Source organism: Biomphalaria glabrata, chromosome 9 (genome assembly GCF_947242115.1).
Source record: "Biomphalaria glabrata chromosome 9, xgBioGlab47.1, whole genome shotgun sequence".
Lineage (NCBI taxonomy): Eukaryota > Metazoa > Mollusca > Gastropoda > Planorbidae > Biomphalaria > Biomphalaria glabrata.
The window spans coordinates 33,398,588-33,422,638 of NC_074719.1; the positions used below are offsets into that span (position 1 = coordinate 33,398,588).

At 36.2% G+C, this 24,051-nt stretch overlaps 1 protein-coding gene across 3 annotated transcripts; it reads right to left on the reverse strand.

Moving 5' to 3' along the window:
• Positions 1 to 1,028: 1,028 nt before the first annotated feature.
• LOC106071342 (uncharacterized) lies at positions 1,029 to 24,051 on the reverse strand. 3 transcript variants are annotated; one of them, XM_056041161.1, is made up of 8 exons: positions 22,459 to 24,051; positions 21,088 to 21,225; positions 18,239 to 18,568; positions 14,626 to 16,627; positions 8,138 to 8,267; positions 6,102 to 6,317; positions 5,406 to 5,574; positions 1,029 to 3,489 (listed from the first exon to the last, which is right to left on the reverse strand). In XM_056041161.1, exons 2-8 carry the CDS (start codon positions 21,118 to 21,120, stop codon positions 3,292 to 3,294), a joined length of 3,078 nt encoding a protein of 1,025 aa, XP_055897136.1. In that variant the 5' UTR covers positions 21,121 to 21,225; positions 22,459 to 24,051; the 3' UTR covers positions 1,029 to 3,291. The 3 variants fall into 3 exon arrangements, with proteins under 3 accessions (XP_055897136.1, XP_055897135.1, XP_055897137.1); XM_056041160.1 differs by having other exon boundaries at positions 22,370 to 24,051; XM_056041162.1 differs by lacking the exons at positions 21,088 to 21,225; positions 22,459 to 24,051 and adding an exon at positions 20,514 to 20,823.

Genomic DNA, 24,051 nt, shown 5'->3' on the forward strand with positions numbered 1-24,051 from the left:
GAAATCAGACCGGGTATTACCATATTAACGGCCCATTAATAGCATGTCATATGTTTAAGCCAGGATTTTTTCGGTGTGTGTATGGGGGGGGGAGAGTGGGGGGATGTATGTAATTAGTCTTCATTACATACTAACCTTTCATTCATTCATTCATTTTTGTACCATAGAATAGGCTCTTCCTTTAGTTAGTGCAAATATAGTAGGCTACACTCCGCCATTCACAACTAGGGAGTTTGGTGGAGCGCTGTAAGCAATTCCAGCTGGGTTCGAGGCGGAGTCCCGGATCCAAGAATTATTTCCGGTATTTTAAGCTTTAAAAAATGCATATTCTGAGGTATTTATAGTGCAATAGCCTGCTACTCTTCCGCTAAAAAAAATTCAAAAACCAAATCTGCTATTCACTGCACTTAATTAATAGAGTCAAGCGACTGGTAGAAAATGGTAACTATAGTTTTGCTTTAGTTTTTGTATTGTAGGGGGAGGGTAACCACAAAACCCCATTGGCCAAGCTTATGAAATTTGGTGACTGTAGTTTGCCTAATTTTTTTTTTATTGAACAAGGGGGTGTTAGCCTTAAAATCTCCTGGAGAGGGGATTTTAAGCTCAATCCCTCCTCTTTGGCTGCACTGGGACAGTAAGTTAAGTTTCCATTTCAGACAACGAGGTCTGAGGCAGCTGATGATTTGAACACCCCCCACCTGGCTACACCCATGTGTCATATTATGTGTGTAAGCCTAATTCTCTTCAAAATATTTAAAGTTTGATAATGTATTATAGACTGTTTGCATGCATGCTTGCGTAGGATTACGTACTGTATTTAATTCATACATGTCTGTGGTCTAAACACTTTAAACTATACAATAGCAGCATTAATGAGTTCGAGATGAATAAATTATTAAATGTTTTGAAGAATTTTTTGGTATTTTTATAGATTACAGACAACATTTTAAAAAAAAAAGATTATTACGTCCGACGCTTTTCGTGTGTCAATCTAGACATGCATTTTGTTCTGTGACTTGAACTATGTCTGACTATGCCCATCAATTAAAAGATTAGAGAATGCAGAGAGAGGCACTTACTTAATGTGAAAAGCTCTTGCTTCGTCTTAGTACATTCTTAAAAAAACGCGAATTGTATAAGAATATGCCATGACCAATTATTTAAAATATTAATAATAATAATAATAATAATAATCTTTATTGTCAATATGGAAATTTGTCTTACAATTTGTGCATTACACCAAACAAAAAAAAACATTATAACTATAAGAAACCTATCATAAAATATCAGATGTGACATCGCTATATAAAACCAGATAATTATTATAAGAATTTCTATCATTAATGGTTTCATAATAAGCATAAGGTTGCCTTCCATTAAAATAGGAAAAATAACAATATGTTAGATTACATTTGGATTTGTTTTGTTTTTTTGAACATACATTAATAGCCTACTTTGAGATGTATGTTATTACAAATAAACGAAAAGAAAGCTTGCTTTGTTCTTTACAAATCGCAGAACGTAGAACTCTATATTCATATTGAGCTGTGAATAAGTTGTGAGGTTTTCAAACAAATGGGAGGCCAAACACAACTTCGAAGACGTCAAAGCAGTTTTAAAGCCAATGCCACTCGTACACAGCAAAATATACGGTCTTACGTTTTGCGAATGATAATACGTAGAGTATAATACATTTGTTTTATATTCTTGTTGAATTTCAAAATTAATTGTAAAAAAAATAAATAAAAATAAAACATGTTTTGCGTTGATGTCACTTTTTAAAAAAAAGTTGTTTGCATTGAAAAAAAATTCCTTGGAGATCGGCCCATTTGGTGCCGGCCCACCGAGCATTTGCCCGTTTGCCCAGTCTAAAACTAAAAGATGTTGAAACAATACATTTTAAGGCGTGGGAGACAATAGTAAATTATATTTTGAAACATTTTTTTTGGTCGAGAGGCCAAGTGCGCTTGAACTTGGCTTGGCTTGGCTACCTAGAAGGGGGCTCGAGGTTCGACATCCGACTCGGGCAGAGTTGTGTGTACTGAGCGCCTAAAGGCAGCGCGGAAAACCATTTCCTAAATACCCCTCCCCCCCACTGGTCCACAAATGAGATTGGACCAAAAGCGCTCTAAGCATGCTATAAGCATTAAAGTAGCGCTATATAAAGGATATAATTAATGCATCACAAAAAAAGGCTATAAATAAGTGAAAGCACGTTTTATTTATATTTACTGAACACACACACTTACAGAAAGTTTGAAATATCGATATATACATATATACGTAGATAGATAAATAAATAAGATGATAATTTAAATAACTAATTAGAAATCGTAGTTATTTCGCACTGTCAATCAAATGGTAGTATAACAAAAGAAATGACTAAGCTATTACGTTATTTGAGAGTCAGAGTGGTCATGGCGAGATAGTGCATCATTAAATTTCTGACTTCACTATGATCATATATAATGTGAGTTTGTAAAACAAATAGAAACCGGATCAATTCATATCATAACAATAAGCATAACTAATGAGGTAGTGTGTTTGTGTTCTATATAAAAATACCCTTTTATCTCAAACCTCATGATCGGTAAATTTTTAAAATATTTCATGGATGTTTTGTCTTTGTGTATTTACAGTCACGTCATTGGACATCATTTACAGTCAGATCACTGTAAATCATTTATAGTCACATCACTGGACATCATTTATAGTCACATCAGTGTACAAATCACGGAATACATTTATAGTCACATCACTGAACAACATTTATTGTCACATCACTGGATATCATTTATAGTCACATCACTGGACATCATTTATAGTCACATCACTGGACATCATTTATAGTCACATCACTGAACAACAATTATAGTCACATCACTGAACAACATTTATTGTCACATCACTGGATATCATTTATAGTCACATCAATGGACATCATTTATAGTCACATCACTGGACATCATTTATAGTCACATCACTGGACATAATTTATAGTCACATCACTGTAAATCATTTATAGTCACATCACTGGACATCATTTATAGTTACATCACTGTATATCATTTATAGTAACATCACTGTAAATCATTTATAGTCACATCACTGTAAATCATTTATAGTCACATCACTGTAAATCATTTATAGTCACATCACTGTAAATCATTTATAGTCACATTACTGTAAATCATTTATAGTCACATCAGTGTACAAATCACGGAATACATTTATAGTCACACCACTGTACACCATTTATAGTCACATCACTGGACATCATTTACTGTCACATCACTGGACATCGCGAAGGCACTCTCTAATAGATTGTCTATTTTCGTAATCCAAGTCAGAGATCAAATCAGACAGGACAATAATTCGTGAGTCTTCGAGGACATCATACAGGTGGCCAGGTATGTTATGTAGCTGAGTTTGCTGGACCAGTGCCACTACACGCCCTTGATTGGCTGAAGTCACTGAATGACTGGCGTACTAAAAAGGGATATAAAAAAGTCTTTGTGGAGAAAAAGATTATGTGAGATTCAATCACTTAATTTAAAAAAATTGTTCTAGTTAATACTTATGAAAGATAATGCCTTAAATTGGTGTACATACTTTTTAAACATCCTATTTCTTATTTTGCTATTACCCCGTACGTATAAACCGTTTAGATTTCTAAATCTTTTAAGGTGAGTTAGGATTCCAAAGCTGATGTATATAATTTGAGCAATGAGCTGTATCACCTGTATGTTTGTTATGGAGTATGTGTGTGTGGTGACAGTGAGGTTAGAGATGGGTTGTGAATGATGCAACATTAGTTGCATTGTCGTCACTTGGTCTTTAGTTAGGGGTGACGACTCCAGACCGTGAGACCGTGAAAGGCTGTGTTATTGTAGGGAGTTAGATTTTGTTCAAGAATATGATTACTAAATTCTACTATATTTATTTGATTTCATATTAAAATGATTTTGTTTGTATTATTAATAAAGTGCTATTTAGTTTGTTCACAAGGAAGTTATACAGTTATATAGTTATTTGAAGTCTTAAAAAATAAGATTCGTTACGGGATTACACTTACAACGTTTTAGTTGTCTACCAACAGTTTGGTGCTATAAGTCAACGGCCGGTTAAACAATGTTTTATAATTAGGAATTTTTTAAGAAGTGCATCTGATGACATTTAACTAAATTGTGACTACAGGACTCGCTAAGCTCTTTCTACAAGGAACAGTACCAGGAAAAAAAAGAGCGAGAAAGCGATGAAAAGTACATAAAACAAGATTACAAAGACAGTTTGTGTGGAAACACAAACTCAAAATCGGCCCCCGAAGTGGTCCACCCAGGCAGGCTTCAATATTTTCAGAAAGAACATCCAAATGAAATTATATCAAAGACAAATGAGAGATAAGAATGGAGAAAGAAGGTTAACAGATCTTGTGTACTGCCCCAACGGTCCCGCAGATCAAAGGATAGGTAAAAGTGAATGCAAAGTTAGATGTGAACCTGGCCTAACTAATTTCCCTTTTGTGGCCTACGGTTAACGAGGGTGTTATGTAGCCAGCACAACGACCAACCACCTTTACTTTTCCCCAACTAATGTCAGGTACCCATTAGAGCTGAGTGGACTCAGAGGCGCCCAAAGATTCTAAAGTTGAAAATCCCAGTCTTCACCAGGATTCAAACCCGGGACCCCTATTCGGAAGCCAAGCGCTTTACCGCTCAGCCACCGCGCCTGCCCTGGCCTAACTGATGTCGTATAATTAATGTAATTGTTTTGAAAAGGCTCAATCTCTTATTCGAATCCTCATACAAAATTGGGTAATACAGAAATATCTACAGAAAAATGAAGTTTACAAGATTACTATTCGTTTTAAATTAGGTCTAACTTATAATCATACTAATTAGCTTTTTCTCTTTAAAAAACTGCTTCCATAACTGATTTTAAAAATTAGATTTTTAGCTTTTAGAAAAAAAACAGTAGCCGTTGCATTAGAACTTTGAATGGTCTAAAATATTGTGATGTCCGATTTTCAATATCTTGTCTAGTTTACGAGATCTAAACGGGACAGACGGACAGACATTTCGCACAAAACTAATAGCGTCTTTTCCCCTTTCGGGGGCCGCTAAAAAAATGGACGCGCCTATCATTGAAAGGCAAAAGACAGAGCTGAATGGAGGAAGCAGTCAACAGATCAGAGGTGGGACTACAAACTACAAGAGCTCTAGCCACGTTTATAATTATCTCTAAATTTTAGCATTTAGCAATTATGCTCTTTCTCCATTTTTTTTGTCCCTCCTAATGTCCTCGTGTAGTGAGGCACTGTTTCATTGATTAACTTCTAGAATCTAGAGAATAAAATTTTCATGACAGAGTCAATTACTAAAAAGTAATATGCATGAGAGACAAACCTTCATAACAATGTCCGAGAGGTCGTAGTTATTCAAGAAACTTTCTGAAATTACTAACAAATTCCTCCAACTGTCTCTCATGGCCTCAAACATCTGTTGGTCATTGTAGCCTGGACCCAGGTCACGATGATGGACGAATGTCGAGACTTTGAGATCTTCTTCCAAATACCTTTTTTTTTTGTTTAAAAAAAATAGAAACTATATAAAATAAATAGGATATGCTACAATAACCTCAAAAACATCACATACCTATTTACTTTCTAAAACATCCCATGCTCCTAATACTTCTAAAACATCTTATGCTCCTAATACTTCTGAAACATCACAAACCTCCATGGTCTTCAAAACATCACATACCTAATAAAGTAGATTAAAATTCCCTTTAGGCTATCCCAATTAAGAGCTTGTTTTTTTTCCTTTCAAATTCAAACAACATTGATGGTCATTTGCTATTAAACATTTGTAAAATTTGCTATGAGCTAACAGTTATGTACCACAAACAAACATTTCAAGTTGGTGACATTGTCATTGATATGTATGTTCTTGTGTGGCTTTCATAAACACACACATATCAGCAATCGTCTAGCCAAATGTGTTATCATTTAATCCTGTATTCAAATCCAACATAAAAAGGAAACTACATATTATTAAAAATCTCCTACCCAAAACAATAGTTTTATTTTTAACAGCACTGACCTCAATAAAATATGTCTGACAAATCCGACATCGTCTTCAGCGTATCCAATGAAAACGTGTGTCTTATAGTCGCTTGATTTCATTGGTCGAAAAGCCTTGATAAAGATCCGTACCAAGTAAGCTTCTATGGCGGTTCTAAATCTGTGCACGAGGTAGGCCATCAGGAAGGTGAAGGACATCACGAGCAGTAAAACGATGGAGATCATGAGAAATTCGCTGAGGAAAAAAAACAACTTTTAAATTCTTAAAAAAATAATTCACCAATTAAAATAAAAGAGCACTTAAAAGAAAATTTTATATTCCTAGTAGATTAAAGATGAGTGCAGTCTTTCACAAGACTAAGAAAACCCAGTTGCTACCTTCATATTTTTCGGCATCTCGTGAAGACAATTATTTTGAATCAATCATTCATTAATCAATCATTAATTTTTAAGATAGCTAGACTAACAAGAATTTCAATTGTGCGATTGGAAATATTTTAATTCATTGTTTTTGTTGAGTGTAACATTCATGCTTATAGAATGTGCGCTTAGTCCTATCACTTTTGTGGTGGTCTCTGGGAGAAGGTTTCCGCGCTGCTCGTTTTTTTTAAACTGCTCAAGTCCGAATTCAAATTACAGTTCTCGAGCCCCACTGATAAAAGGCCGAAACTTGAGCTATTGAGCTGTACAAGTACAAGTAGTTATAAAACTAGTTGAGCTATTGAGCTACTGTACAAGTAGTTATAAAACTAGTTGAGCTATTGAGCTGCTGTACAAGTAGTTATAAAACTAGTTGAGCTATTGAGCTACTGTACAAGTAGTTATAAATCTAGTTGAGCTATTGAGCTACTGTACAAGTAGTTATAAAACTAGTTGAGCTATTGAGCTACTGTACAAGTAGTTATAAAACTAGTTGAGCTATTGAGCTGCTGTACAAGTAGTTATAAAACTAGTTGAGCTATTGAGCTACTGTACAAGTAGTTATAAATCTAGTTGAGCTATTGAGCTACTGTACAAGTAGTTATAAAACTAGTTGAGCTATTGAGCTACTGTACAAGTAGTTATAAAACTAGTTGAGCTATTGAGCTGCTGTACAAGTACTTATAAAACTAGTTGAGCTATTGAGCTGTACAAGTACTTATAAAACTAGTTGAGCTATTGAGCTGTACAAGTACGTATAAAACTAGTTGAGCTATTGAGCTGTACAAGTACTTATAAAACTAGTTGAGCTATTGAGCTGCTGTACAAGTACTTATAAAACTAGTTGAGCTATTGAGCTACTGTACAAGTAGTTATAAAACTAGTTGAGCTATTGAGCTACTGTACAAGTAGTTATAAAACTAGTTGAGCTATTGAGCTACTGTACAAGTAGTTATAAAACTAGTTGAGCTATTGAGCTGTACAAGTAGTTATAAAACTAGTTGAGCTATTGAGCTGTACAAGTACTTATAAAACTAGTTGAGCTATTGAGCTGTACAAGTACTTATAAAACTAGTTGAGCTATTGAGCTGTACAAGTACTTATAAAACTAGTTGAGCTATTGAGCTGTACAAGTACTTATAAAACTAGTTGAGCTATTGAGCTGTACAAGTACGTATAAATCTAGTTGAGCTATTGAGCTACTGTACAAGTACTTATAAAACTAGTTGAGCTATTGAGCTGTACAAGTACTTATAAAACTAGTTGAGCTATTGAGCTGTACAAGTACTTATAAAACTAGTTGAGCTATTGAGCTGTACAAGTACGTATAAATCTAGTTGAGCTATTGAGCTACTGTACAAGTACTTATAAAACTAGTTGATCTATTGAGCTGTACAAGTACTTATAAAACTAGTTGAGCTATTGAGCTGTACAAGTACGTATAAATCTAGTTGAGCTATTGAGCTACTGTACAAGTACTTATAAAACTAGTTGATCTATTGAGCTGCTGTACAAGTACTTAGAATATGCAAAGTTTTCTGTTAAAGAAAAAAAGTTTGGTAAACAATGCCTTAGTCAAATAGCTCTCCAAATGTCCTATACTAATTTTAGTGAACAAAGTAATCTAGCACCTACTAGCCATTACACTGTCTGTAGAAGCCGAATAAGTCATGAGACACAACACCAACAGCAATCAGTTGACCTTCCTGGGATGTGCAGAAGTAGCTTTCAGTGTCGTCTAGAAAGTCGCTTGTATTAAGCCAAACTATGGACATTGTACAATATATAAACCTATCATTTTTTTCTTTTCTTCAATACATAAACGGTTACCTAAACTCACCATCACACATATATCACTTTCTTTTTCATTTTCTATGCTACTGAATGTACATCGGATTTAAAAAGTCGTAAACTAAACAAGGAAGATATTTTACATTTAAAATTGAACACAAAAATGTTTAATGGATTAAACAAAAAAAAATATCTATACTATAAAGTAGAATGTGAGGTGTATGAATGTTACTTATAGACATCAAAACCGCTTTGACCAATCTTGATAAAACTTGGGAGGAATGTTTCTTGGGTACCAACTTAGACCTTAGTGTATGTATTGTAGCCCTAAAACAAACTTAAGACCCTAAAAAAAAATAAAGTTGTCCGACTCTATTACAGCTATAGTATTTTATGGATCTAGGCTATGTCTACAATGTTGACATGAGAAAAGATCGAAAGGATTTAGACCTAGATCTAATTTTAAGAAATACACTTTGCGCAGATAGTTTTTTACTTTGACACATGAACATACAAAAGAAGATCCATTGATTTCATTATATAATAAAATTAACCTTCAATTTTGTTTTTCAAAAGCATTTTTTGCATTAATTAGTTCGTTATATCTGTGACTACAGATTTCCTGGCGAACATTCTTGCATTAGACATTACCAAATGGTTACACATTAACACATTTCTTTACTGAGTCTATTCCTAGGCCTAGGTCTAAAACCCTCATTGAACTCTAAGATGATGAAATTTCTTTTCGCAAAGATAGTTTTATGCTTTAACACATAAACATACTAATTATAGTCCATTCATTTCATATTTTAATGAAATTAACATTCAAATTTGTTTTTCTAAAGCATTTTTAATACATTCGTTAGCTGTTCGCTAAAATTGCGTAGCCGTGTTGAGACAGGCCATATATTCATTGATGAAAAAAGGTCACGCATGCGCAACACAAAATGAACTCTATAAAAGCCAATTTCGATTAGTGTAGATTTAGATCTATGTCTACCTCAAGATCTACTTTATACTTTAACACATGAACATACAAAATTAAGTCTATTCATCTCAAATTTTAATCAAATATATGTAGGCCTAAAAGCAAATGTTTTAATTTGAAAAAATGGATTTAAGCCTATTAGCTATTTTGATTCGATAGCTTCATTCACACTATTTTACATTGACACATTCGCTTTACTTATTACATTATTATTTCGTTTAATTGTTTACAAAACACTCTCAGTGACTATATCGACAGTAATGCGCAAATAAAGACCCGCGGGTCGCGGGTAACATATGTCTAGTTGTAATATATTCTGCACTTGTGACGCAAAAAAAATGTTAACATTGAAAACTTTGTAGGCCGATAGACCAACTTTACTTCTCAGTTATCTTTCTCCGTATTATCGATGGAGTACATTTTATATTTTCAGTCCTCCACGTTTACCCATAACCCTTACCCCACACAAAAAGGCATGTATACCACCTTCTTCCGCTTTTAAGAATGAAACTGCATTTTAGCATGGCTGCACTTTATTTTTCCCGACCTCTCAAACTCTACAAGACATATGCCCTCTATTAGGCCTGCAAGACATATGGTCTCTGTTAGGTCTGCAATGCACACGTCCTCTGTTAAACCTACAAGACACATGCCCCCTGTTAGGTCTACAAGACACAAGTCCCCTGTTAGCCCTGCAGGACATATGCCCTCTGTCTCCACATAGTTCAGAGGATTATTTCTTCGATGTTTTTCTTCTTAGTCGCGAGCTTACCAACACGAGCTCTTGTTGCTTACGAACTTTGTTTATACTCTACAGCCAGCACTAATGTCATCAACACGTGAAGCACTAATGTACTCAACACGTGAAGCACTAATGTACTCAACACGTGAAGCACTAATGTACTCAACACGTGAAGCACTAATGTACTCAACACGTGAAGCACTAATGTACTCAACACGTGAAGCACTAATGTACTCAACACGTGAAGCACTAATGTACTCAACACGTGAAGCACTAATGTACTCAACACGTGAAGCACTAATGTACTCAACACGTGAAGCACTAATGTACTCAACACGTGAAGCACTAATGTACTCAACACGTGAAGCACTAATGTACTCAACACGTGAAGCACTAATGTACTCAACACGTGAAGCACTAATGTACTCAACACGTGAAGCACTAATGTACTCAACACGTGAAGCACTAATGTACTCAACACGTGAAGCACTAATGTACTCAACACGTGAAGCACTAATGTACTCAACACGTGAAGCACTAATGTACTCAACACGTGAAGCACTAATGTACTCAACACGTGAAGCACTAATGTACTCAACACGTGAAGCACTAATGTACTCAACACGTGAAGCACTAATGTACTCAACACGTGAAGCACTAATGTACTCAACACGTGAAGCACTAATGTACTCAACACGTGAAGCACTAATGTACTCAACACGTGAAGCACTAATGTACTCAACACGTGAAGCACTAATGTACTCAACACGTGAAGCACTAATATGTACTCAACACGTGAAGCACTTATGTACTCAACACGTGAAGCGCAATTAAAACTTCGTTTCATGTTCCAGTCAAAGTTTGAAGAACGTTTGATCTCTTGACGGAATGTTTTCCCACAAAATCTCTGCAAACACCTTCAGCAGAATGGAACTGCATTGGTAGCCTTCCTGCATGTAAAAGAGACGCAAAAGTTTTCCTGCCTTTCTTAGCTTCCTACTTTGTGGCTTACACCAACTCCTTATGGTATTTCTCTGCAATTCAAGAAACAATCGCAGTCTCGTCATCTTCCTTTCATTAATGCTCAGTGTCGATGGATTGAAATTCTTGGACATATTTGACCTATTGAAGTTCATTGTTTCGACTTGCTTTTCCGCTCTCACGTTCTTGGTCCTTTTAAACGGAATTTTCGGTTCCAATAATTGGATACCATTACACGTATATGATAGGATCCATTCCTTCACAATCTTCATGTTTCCTTTTTTTAGCGGCCCCCGAAAGGGGAAAAGACGCTATTAGTTTTGTGCGAAATGTCTGTCCGTCTGTCCGTCCGTCCCGTTTAGATCTCGTAAACTAGAAGAGATATTGAAAATCCGACTTCACAATATTTTAGACAATTCAAAGTTCTGATGCAACGGCTACTTTTTTTTTTCCTGAAAGCGAAAATTCTAATTTTTAAAATTAATTATGCAAGCAGTTTTTTATAAGAAAAAGCTAATTAGTATGCATTATATGTTAGACCTAATTTAAGACGAATAGTAATCTTATAAACATTATTTTCGTGAACATTTTTTCTATGTAGAGGAATTTTTTTTTTTTTTTTTTTTGAGGATTCGAATATGAGATTGAGCCTTTTCAAAACAATTAACTTATTTAGTTCGAACCGAGGGTCCCGGGTATAATCCTGGTGAAGACTGGGATTTTCAACTTCTGAGCCTACCCAGCTCTAATGGGTACCTGACATTAGTTGGGGAAAAGCAAAGACGGTTGGTCGTTGTGCTGGCTACATGACACCCTCGTTAACCGTAGGCCACAAAAACAGATGAACTTTACATCATCTGCCCTATAGACCACAAACTAGTTAGGCCAGGTACCTTTGATCTGCGGGACGGTTGGGGCACTACACAAGATCTGTTAACCTTCTTTCTCAATTCTTATCTCTCATTTGTCTTTGATATAATTTCATTCGGATTTTCTTTCTGAAAATATTGAAGCCTACCTGGGTGGACCACTGGTCGTGCGGTTTGCGCGCTGGACTGTCGTTTGGATTTATCGACGATCGAAGGTTCAAACCCTGCCTGCTCCCATCCCCCGTCGTCCTGCGGGAGGTTTGGACTAGGAAGTAAACTATCTTCAACTCTGAAGGATTATCCGAATTATGTAAAACATTTTACTTCGGGGGCCGATTTTGAGTTTGTGTTTCCACACAAACTGTCTTTTGTTACCTTGTTTTTTTTTTAGGTTCCGTTATAATGCACGACAATTCTCTGTATCGCTTTCTCTTCTTCTATGTTACTGTCTCTATGTTACTGTCTCTATGTTACTGTCTCTATGTTACTGTCTCTATGTTACTGTCTCTATGTTACTGTCTCTATGTTACTGTCTCTATGTTACTGTCTCTATGTTACTGTCTCTATGTTACTGTCTCTATGTTACTGTATTTATGTTACTGTATTTTTTTTGTTTGTTTAATGTAACCGCATAATAAAGAAAAAAATTACTAACAAAGAGGAGGTTAAACCCCCAATAGACACAATTTTTCTATGTGCATACTTCTGATTGAAAATAACCAAATTGCATTAGTTCAGGAACAAAAGTCAGATTATTCGCAGACGATTGCATAATAGGCCTATATAGAACAATAAGACAACACAAGATACGGACATTTTACAAAGAGAATTAGATGAATCTTATCTTATATAATACAGACGTTACTTCAAAAAAGAAGATGATTACGGAGCATGTCTTTCCACTCAGAAAAATGTCATTTATTAAGAGTAGCAAAAAAATTAAAACAAATTAATTCCACTTATCTTATTCAAGGGGAACCAGTAACACAGACTAAAAACGCAATATACTTGCTGTTATAATAAATGAAAACTGTCATGGAATCCCCATATTGATGAAGCTATCAAAAAATCAAACAAAACATTAGGGTTTATTAAAAGAAATGTCTATAAATCAAATAAGAACATAAAACTAAAATGTTATTTAACCTTGGTTAGGCCAATAATAGAATACGCATCCTCCGTTTGGGACCCCTCAACTCAAGAAAACATTAAGTAACTGGAACAGACACAAAATAGAGCAGTGAGATTCATAAAAAACGAATATTAACATTTGACGAGTAACACCTTTAGTTAAATCACTAAATTTAGAAAGCCTTCAGGACAGAAGACTCAAAAGTAAAGTAGCAATTATGCATAAAACACTGAACCATAATCTTCAAATACAAAAACAAAATTTAATAAAATACTCAGAAAGACACAAAGATAAGGAGATTATTCTAATCCCATATGCTAGGACAAATTTGTACAAATGTTCTTTCGTCCCTAGTGCTATTAGGGCATGGAATGGGTTGCCTGAGCTAGCAAAGACAACCAATGACTTGGCAGAATTTAAGTCATTGGTTAATATGCATGACTGAATCCATGACGCGTAGGACGTAATCATCTTCTTTTTTTGAAGTAACGTCTGTATTATATAAGATAAGATAGGAAGTTAGGAGAAACATAAAAATGTTATTTGAAGCGCTAATTATGAACTATAGGTTTCTGTCGCCTAGCTCGTTACAAATCCCCCTCCCCCCCCTGAAAAACATAAAAAATGAACATATTTTCAACATGTATATACACATTTATCGATAAAGTGCACATTTGTTAATGTGCAGTTTAATTAAAAATCTGCTAATTAATCGATTTGCTTCGTTAATGTGTGGAATTAGCATTTTACCTAGCTAATGTGCACATTCATAGCTTCCGTTAAATTTGAGACTAGTTTTTATGGTTAGAGTTAGGTCTAGGGTTAGGGCTAGAGTTAGGTCTAGGGTTATGGCTAGAGTTAGGTCTAGGGTTATGGCTAGAGTTAGGTCTAGGGTTAGGGCTAGAGTTAGGTCTAGGGTTAGGCTAGAGTTAGGTCTAGGGTTAGGGCTAGAGTTAGGTCTAGGGTTAGGGCTAGAGTTAGGTCTAGGGTTATGGCCAGAGTTAGGTCTAGGGTTATGGCTAGAGTTAGGTCTAAGGTTAGGGCTAGAGTTAGGTCTAGGGTTATGGCTAGAGTTAGGTCTAGGGTTAGGGCTAGAGTTAGGTCTAGGGTTATGGCTAGAGTTAGATCTAGGGTTAGGGCTAGAGTTAGGTCTAGGGTTAGGGCTAGAGTTAGGTCTAGGGTTAGGGCTAGAGCTAGGGCTAGGGTTAGGGCTAGAGTTAGGTCTAGGGTTATGGCTAGAGTTAGGTCTAGGGTTAGGGTAGGGCTAGAGTTAGGTCTAGGGTTATGGCTAGAGTTAGGTCTAGGGTTAGGGCTAGAGTTAGGTCTAGGGTTAGGGCTAGAGTTAGGTCTAGGGTTAGGGCTAGAGTTAGGTCTAGGGTTAGGGCTTCGATGTAGTTGTAGTTAATATTGATATGATGAACATAATAATTAAAGTTTAATAAACGCAATCAATTTGTCTTCTTGGATCACGCGATACGCTCTAATGTAGAGCTCTTAATTGTATGGCAAGAAAAAAGTATTTGATCTCTGTAAAATATATTTTTAACTTAATATTTTAACCATTTCAGTAGTAAAATTAATAAAAGTAATAAATCATAATAATAAAATGTGAATACTTACAAAGGAATTGAAGCTGGGAACACACACAGGCAATATTATTTTCAGCCAATCCCAAGGAAAAGTCTGGCACATTTTCCTTGTGTTTTGTCAGAGATGATGTCTCCTCTTCTGTTAGATAAATTATGGCATTTCCAGTCAGATCAAGGAGTTTTAAATTTGGAACTAATGTCATTCGGATGGGTAAACACGAGAATCTATTTTTAGACAAGATTACGTGACTCATATTTGGATTTCTGTGAAATAAATTGGGTGGAAGATAATATAATTTATTGTCCGAGAGGTCTAAATAGGTCAGGTTTGGTAGATTGTGAACGATCCTGTCGATAGGCAGCCGCTGAAAAAAGTCTTCATTTTTTATAGATTTTAAAATCAAGTATTTCAGAGTGGGAAAATCGTCGAAAAAATACTGAGCAATGTAAAAAGCGTTTTCAGATAAGTCGAATAGCTGAAGGTTGGTCAGACCTAAGAATCGGCCAATGCCTCGATGTCGGCTATTGCCAACAAAGTAGAAATGGGAAAGGTTGGCAGCCTCTGTGCTGGTCTGAATGAATCGGAAGCTTTGGTTCCCGTAGTTGTTATCGCCGTGGAAAGTATACATGATTTGACATACCCGCAGTGAGAGAGGCATTCGAATAGTCCAAGTGCCAGAGTTTGTAGGGTATGGAGGATTGTCCGAAAATCTTAGGAGTTCTCTTTCGCTTATTGAATTCTCAGTTGAAAATGATAATTGACGAGATGATTGAGGAGATGATTGACGAGATGATTGAGATGATTGAGAAGATGATTGAAGAGATGATTGAGAAGATGATTGAGTAGTGATTGGTTCACGTTGAAGTGCAAGATTTAGTTCTTTTTCTACTTCTTTGAAAGGGTCTTTTCCCCGAAATGCCATATTTCTATCGAAGCCATGGATACCCCGAGGAGCTTGCAAAGATAAATTGATTAGCTTTATTTCTTTTGAATGTTCAGTTGTTTGGATTGGATTCATTTCTTTCATTGAAACATCAGACATTGCCTTAGCTGAGAATGATGAATACATTTTATTTGACCTATTCTTTAATAACTTAACATTTTGAATTGGATTCGTTCTAGCCAAACCTTGTATGTTGTAAGTCAGATATTGTTGCAAATAAGAACTGGGAGAAGACACTTCGCTATCAGAACTAGGGGAAGTAATAATCACCTCCTCTAATTTTTCCAGCCGCGCCGCTTCCAGCAGCGGAAACCTCCATCCCAGCCAGCCCATCATGTTGTTTGAGAAATCTGCCAACTTGAGATTGTACCTCCACTGTGGACTGGATATAACTCCCGGTGCTATGGCGAAAATATCGCTGTCAACCCACGAGAACTGCGAAAGTGTCAGCTGACTTAAATATTTGGCTGTACTAGTTAGTATGACGCCGTCCGCATACGTCGAGTTTGGAGAATAGAAATCTCCTCTGTAATGCGTTGTCTCAAGGTACAGTGTATGCAACGACGAGTTGACAAAGTGTTTCAACTTTCTGGCCATGTTTGTATTTCCGATTCTACAATTCACAATTTTCAGGACTTCCAGCGACTTTAAATTCTGAAAAGCATCATCGTGAAACTGACTCTCAGAAAAATCTGGATTTATGTCAACTGGGTCAAAAGTTAAACGATCAAAACCAATTAGATTTAATATCTTCAGATCGGAACGCCACAATCCTGAGAAACTCTGGCTAGTCACTTTTGTTACATTCGAGCAATACAAAGTCAAGTTTTTCATCTTGGTCAACGAGGAAAATTCATGGGATACATTTAAAGTGTTATCCCCATCCATCGAGAGGGAAGTAACATTCGGCAACAAGTGGAAAGTGTCTTTTAAGTGTCGAGAGATGTTCAGATTATGACCAGTGAGAAGTTGTTTCAGATTTGTAAGATGTCTAAAGGCCTGAGCGTCAAAGGACACAGAGATGTCGGAGAGTAGATTATTTTCTATGTTCAAACTTTGTAGATTGCTGAGACCAAGAAAGGCATCAAGCTGAAAAAAAGCAAATAAATCAATTTAAAAAAATCGTTGAATACGAAGTGAAAAAAAAAATTCAATGCACAAAAGATGAGTTTTGTTTTATTCAATAAATAATCTATATTTCCAATTTCCTAAGATAAGCTTGCACTATCTTCATGGGGGGAAAAAAACGAGTGGAAAAAGCTCTTGTTTTCAAAAACGGCTCTAACGATTTTCTTAAAATTTGAAAGTTTATATATAACTTTGGAGAAAATCAATAACTGATTGACACTACAATGAAAGCTATGGTTTGACCATTATAATTTTTCGGTATCATTTAATCATGTTAAATTTAATTTCATCTTTACGTCATACGGCTTCAGCGGGAAACATCCTACTGGATTGAAATGTTTCTTGTATTCAATAAGGAGTTGAATAAATAAATAGGCGTACGTTCACACCATCTTATGCAAGTGTAAGGCTTTAAATTATGTTGTTTAAATTTAGAAATGTCAAATTCTAAACTAGATCTAGAGTCTAGACTCTAGACCAATTAGAGTGCCAAGTGCACTGAAAAGGTTCCTTATAGTATTCACCTTCAGCTTCCTAGGGATCAAATACAAAGACTGCACCAAAAAATGTGGAAATTCAAAAATGATCACAATGACGATAGGGCTCCACGATCAATAGCTGGCCAAAGTTTTAAAAAATAAGCAAACTTAAACTGTCAGGAGTATGGACATATAACGAGGTCCTCGGGATTTGCAAAAACTATCCTACAACAAGCAGTATCAGGGATAAGAAGAAGAGAAAGCGATGGAAAGACAAGATTAAGAATGAACGGACCTGTCATTGAAAGACATTTTAATCAAGGCGAAAGACAGAGAATAATGAAGAAATTCGGTCAAAGGATCATCGAGAGAGCCTCAACGGTCCAACAGACTAAGGGATATGTGAAGGTGAAAGCGTTTAGTAAACGAACATTTTTAAAAGTTGCTCAAAGGTAAATGACGCATAAAACTAAGTGCACATTTCTAGCGCATTATCTACTTATGATAAGACTTCTTTGAATTTATTCTTGCGTTTTATACACTCAATATTACAGCATGCCATTGAAAATGAGAGTATGACGATACTCAAGGGTCGTCAAATAACTGTGGTACATACAAGATGCTAAGAAGAATTTTGAGAGGATATGCTGCAATGATGTCTCAATGTATGATCTAGTTTAAAAAAAAGGTTTATATTTTTACAAAGCTTATATCAATTCGTTTTCGAGAAAAATGTAAATGTATGTAAAATAATTTAAATTTTAAAAGTTTCGGATCTTCCTTCAGGTTTGAAGATAATTACATCCCAGCCCAAACCTCCCACAGGACGACGGGGTATGACAGCGAGCAGGGTTTGAGCCCGGGACCATCGATTCCACCAAACGACAGTCTAGAGGGCATACAACACGACCAGGCAACCATCCAACATATATTGACTAGCAAACGTTCACTATGAATAAATAAAAATAGAAGTTTATGAAGATAATAATGTAAATAATATCAATGAACTTTATTTAAATCTATTTTGTGTGGGCTGAGATATAAAAGCTTTAATGACCAACTTATGTACATGTAGTGACTACTTCAAGATTACCTCAATATGTTTAACATTTGATGACTTGATACTGAGCTGCTGGAGTGAAGTCAACGTATGAAATGAACCATTGGTCAGTCTAGTTAGATTATTATTGTCAAGTATTAGTGTTTTTGTAGACGCTGGCAAGAAACGAAGGTCCACAAATGTCCAGTTTAAACTGGAACAATTGAAATCGTCATCCTTGACCTCTTTACAACAGCTTATAACTAAATCTTCATTGCCGGACATTGTCCTCGAGCTTGATGAGATATTTATAGTGACCAGTGCCAAGTACGTCAGCACCAGGTAAGTCTTCAGGAAGTTCCTAAACATGGCATCAATCATCCTCTACAAAGGAGAAAACAACATGTAGACCTACATATTTTTGTATATAATGATAATAATAATAATAATAATAATAATAACCCCTCTGAACCTAAACAATGCTGATGTCAATGTCGGTTCGGACGACGTCGGGCATCAGATTCGCCAATGGGAAGATAAAAAATCTCCACAAAAAATTCCCGGCTTTATTACATGGGGACAACATTGACAAGGCTGCTTCCTTAACATGGCTCAAAGCAAGTCATCTCTACCCTGAAACAAGGCTGCTTCCTTAACATGGCTCAAAGCAGGTCATCTCTACCCTGAAACAGAAGGCTTTTTTACAGCAATACAGGACAGAGTAATCAGGACAAAAAATTCCGAGAAGCATATCCTGAAACTCAATGTTGTCGACAAATGCCGAAAATGTGGAAATGTGGGCGAGTCGATTGAACACATTATGGCAGGATGTTCAGCCCTATCAGAATCAGTCTACCTAGGTCGCCATAACCAAGTTGCAAAGTTAATACACCAACACTTGGCTTTGACGCATAATTTGATCGGCAAGGACACTTCTCCGTATTACAAATACTCGCCACAAAAGGTTCTCGAGTCTACTGAACATCTGCTGTACTGAGATAGGCCTATTCTGACCGACAAAACGGTAGATTTCAATCGCCCGAATCTTCTGTTCGTTGATAAAAAAGAAAAAAACCGCTATCATTATCGACATCGCCGTACCCCTGTCTCATAATTTAAGAAAAACTGAGATAGAAAAACAAAGAAAATATGGGAACCTAGGCTTGGAGATTAAGCGTCTATGGAAATTGTCCAAAATAACAATATACCCCCATTGTTATATCAACCGAGGGAATAATAACAACTGACCTTCAAGGCCCTTAACATTTCTAGGAACATCCTCGTTGCCTGTCAGAGGGCGGTACTGCTGCAGACCTGCCACATCACCAGAAAATTCCTCAGCGGAAACTGTTAAAGGGACTAAGAGGAATTTTGTTTCTCTTTGGCGAAACTCGGCCCTGGCAGCGCCAGAGAATGACTACTCGTTCATTTCTAACATAATAATAATATTAAAGCGAAATAAAACAATCAGGAAGGATCTGGTGGCTTTACTAAGACACAGACGATGACCTAAAAAGGGGACTAATTCAACTTATAGTGTGGTCGAGAGGCTAAGTGCGCATGAACTTGGCTTGTCTTGGCTATCTAGAGGGGGGCTCGAGGTTCGACACCCGACTCGGGCAGAGTTGCGTTTACTGAGCGCCTAAAGGCAGCAGGGAAAACCAATTCCTAGATACCTCCTCCCCCCCACGGGTCCACAAATGAGATTGGACCAAAGCGCTCTGAGCATGCTATAAGCATGAAAGTAGCGCTATATAAAAGCTATAATAATAATAATAATAATAGCACCCCTCAGTTAAGTACACTTTCTTTCCTTTGTTCGAGATACAAAACAAAATCATTTATTATCAATAATTGATTGACTAATTGGTTAACTTTTAAAAAATTGATTATTATGTAGTCAGATAAAAGAAATAATTGTGCAAAATTTCAGTAGCTTTTATTCTCCACGAATCGATGTCTGATGTTTCTTTTATTTCGTTCTGTTCAAGCTTCAACAGTCTGTCTGTCTTATCAAATCGTGCACACATTAGTTCTTCCCTTTACCATTCTCGAATCAAGTTGAAACTTTGCACAATGATTCATTGACAACGTATGAATCAATCAAAAAATTAAAAAAATAAGTTAATCAGTTAGTCTAAATTAATTAATTGCTTTATAACGAAAATGTAAAAAGCTTAGAGGAAATAACTCTGCAATAGTGAGAAATTGGGCAGCAATTGAAAAGTGCTCTCCCTCCAATGCGCACCCCGACAAACAAGCATAGCCGTCGATCGGTAACAGTAATCACGCACAGTTCACTCAATAAAAGCGAGTTTTGTTTTTTTACCTATAACTTGTTCAACTTTGCCATCTTTACTCTCTAGAACGTGAAGTCTCAGAAACAGAAGTACGCCATGCACTAAACACAACTGTAAGAGGGAATCACTTTAGACACGTGATGACGTACAAAACAGTAAGTCCAAGCGTTTTGGGCAATTAGCCAAACACTTGCATTAATAACCACGTCTTTTATAAGAGATAGAGCCCCTCCATCCTTTCGTGTCTCAAAAAAAAAAAAAGAAAAAAGTACGGCGCTGGTTAAAACACTGATATCTAAAGAGCACAAAGCCAAATTGAAATGTCCTTTTTCCTTTCTTTCCAACACACACACACACAGACACATAACAGACACGCATGATAGACGGAACTAAATCTTCGAAACAAAGGTATTTGGGTCATGACCTATGCCAGAGTTTTTTTTGTTTAAGCATTGCATAAAGTTGCATAGTTAGGGCATTGTCCTCAGGTTTTCAGTAACTTAAAGAAATGTAACAATATGTGTGAACATATTAATCATTTGAATACAATGAATACACACAGGAAGAAGATGTTTTTTTTTGTCTTGAAGTAACGTATTTTACCTTATGTATTAAATGTAGTCTATTGGCCTTCATTTGTCAACAGGAGTTAGGACTGAAGTAATACATAGACACCAAACCTTTTGCTCTTGTGTACAAAGTAAGGGTCTTTGTAAAGTAGAGCTAGGAAGTAGATAGGCTCTGAAATAGACATTTGAAGATCTACCATTAAGGTTGCGGAACACATATTTCAGTCTCTAAGAGAAACCCCTTTCTGCAGACGACGACAAGAAAACTTTAGTACCCCTCCCCCCGCTATGTCTGCATTATTGGTGGCAAAATATACAGAAGCAACTGGGTTTGTGAGGTCACGTGAAGTACAGCACTCATCCTTAATCTTCGTCATCGAAGACATTGTCTTATTGCTGATCTATAATATATTAGCATTGAACACCTGCTTCGTCCAATGATTTATTCCCAAGGTATATACTGTTCATTTTGATCAGCTACCCCCTTCCCCCTTCTTGTATGTATGTCCTTTTTCAGTAAAACGGTAGGAGACTCTTTCCCCTCCCCTTTTTAAAAAAAATTGGACTCTTTGAATCTTTCCCTCTCCCACACTGATTTCTGACGGACCCCCCCCCCGCTTTTTTTTTCCTAATTGTTTTTTATTTCAAATGTAACGGCCAGGATTTCGTCACTTACCAATATACTTTTGCCCCATAAATTCTGGTATCTGTTAAGTTCAATTGAAACGGACCACTTTAAATCGACCCCCCTCCCAGGAGACTATTGTACACTCCATTAATCCCTGCTTATGGATATGTGGGAAGGCGGGCCGTCCTAATTAAAAGTAACATATTCTAGAATACACGGACCAAAAGGGAAATTCTTGAATAGTGTACAGTTTCATTGAAAAAGTTAAAATGTAAGTATACCAGAAAGTGCTTAATTTAGTAATACACATTTTTCAAAATCATTTATTTGACAAAAATCTAAAACCGTTTATATAAATGTGTTAAAAACATGATAAAAAAATGGTCTCCCTTGTTTTTTTTTCAACTATTAATAGTGAATAGTTGTACTAATGTATTTTGATGAAAAATCTGCCTGGATAGTTGATTTTAACAATTTTTCGCTTTCAGAAAATAAAAATAACCGTTGCTCAGAATTCTGAGAGATCTAAAATATCGTGGTATCGGACTTTCATTATCTGTTCCTAGTTTAAGAGATCTAAACGGGACGGACGGACGGAGAGACAGACTATACAAAACTAATAGTGGCTATTTCCTTTTCGGCGGACGCTAATAAAAAAATCAACTATCTAGTGGAAGTCATTACTTACCTTGTTATAGCTTTGCTTATCAAGACCTTAAAGAAGAATACATTTCCTTTAAAAGTGAACCTTGTCTCTTTTTAAACAACAATACTAACCTCTCTTTTATTAACAATTCATTTAATGTCACTGTTAGGTAAACGCCTGTCAGAGTGTTTTGTGTCAAGACAGAGACAACACTAGCCAATGTTTCGCTGCTGTAGGGTTACGTTTGTTGACAGAAAACTAAAGCTCTTGGCTATTCACTTTTGATTGCATGGTTCCGTTATCATGAGTGAGCAGCGGTCTGACAGTCAGTGAGCGAGTGTCATCCTTGTAGCTTGACTGATTAGCATTGCCACGTAAGTAGGATGTGAAACAGTCTTTCACTATAAATATACAAAGAATGTAACTGAGTCGAAACGTCAAATAAACGGCATCATAATTGTATGCCTTACGATACTTCTGACTGTGACTATTAAATCATGTGAGAAGTTCCTTTTTTCACCGTGTGTTGAACCATTGGGGATATTCTCTATGATATACACATAGTTCTCCTACTTTGACTCTAAGCAAATACATTTTTTTATCCAATTATGGATTGTTGCGATAAAAGTTAATAACAACAGTTTTCTGCACTTTGTAACATTTTTATTTTTTAAGATCCCATTTACTTTAAGCAATAAAATCAAGTAAGGGAGAGAAAGAAGAGAAAGCGACAAATAGAAATGTGGTGCGAGAGACTTGAGAGAGACTTCGAAATAACTAGACAATATAAACAATGTCAAGGACGCATTGAAAGGTCACTGTTGTCAATTCAATATACAAACTACTTTGCGCTACAAGCTGACGCGCTTAGAAATTTGATGCGGCACTGCTAAAAAAGTTCACACATATTAATCAGAGTCGAAGTCCGACAAACTGGCTATCATTACATTCAACCGGTACTACGATGCTTTCTTTACAGAAGTCAGGTTCATATTGTACTTTAATGTGCTCTACCCAAAACTTGATAGTGCTAAGTGTAAAACAACTCTCTCTTATTCCCCAAACCTAACAGTCTGATGCAATGTGTGAGAGTTACACTACATTAGCGTGTCCGTTAAAGCACGACATTTAAGAAGAAACTTTGGCTTCAGTTTGTGACCTTTCAATTTTGACCTCCATGCTTTATAACAAAATTTGACTTAAGCATTATCTTAGTATGTGTCATAAACTGACTCTATATAAGGGTTGTCTTGGGTGGTTGTGAAGGTTGTTGTCTAGGGTTGGATCTCTGGTAAACGATTCCAAGCCCGAGTTAGTCTTTAGACGACAGAAACACGGGAATATCTATCAATGGATTACAAGCACACCAATCAAGAAGACACAAATTCAATCAGATAAACAATTGATTGAACTAAACGGATGTACATTAGAATTTAGAATCAATGTGTATCATCAGATCAATCCGAAACCAAAACAGTTAATTAGATAGTCCAACACCGCACAGTTGAGACTTCCTGTCTCATATAGGAAAAAAAAAAGTGTCCTACAAAAACGAACTACTCTCTCAATGAAATCAAGTCACACAAACCCCAACAACTCGTTCACATTGTCCTCTCTCCCACTCTGACTCTCTCACCTACTCACATTCACGTGCTTCTGTTGATCAGGATCTCGTCCCTCGTGATAGCCATGGTCAACCTCTCAATAAATGAGGTCAAGTGAGA

Excerpts from the sequence above, each read along its gene's own strand:
- LOC106071342 (XM_056041161.1), bottom strand. The coding sequence starts at position 21,120 with ATGAAGGCCAATAGACTACATTTAATACATAAG. Across the intron at positions 16,628-18,238 it reads CAAATGTTAAACATATTGAG|CTTGATGCCTTTCTTGGTCT; the intron begins GTAATCTTGAAG and ends GCTTTTTTTCAG. Across the intron at positions 5,575-6,101 it reads GTCAGACATATTTTATTGAG|GTATTTGGAAGAAGATCTCA; the intron begins GTCAGTGCTGTT and ends CAAAAAAAAAAG.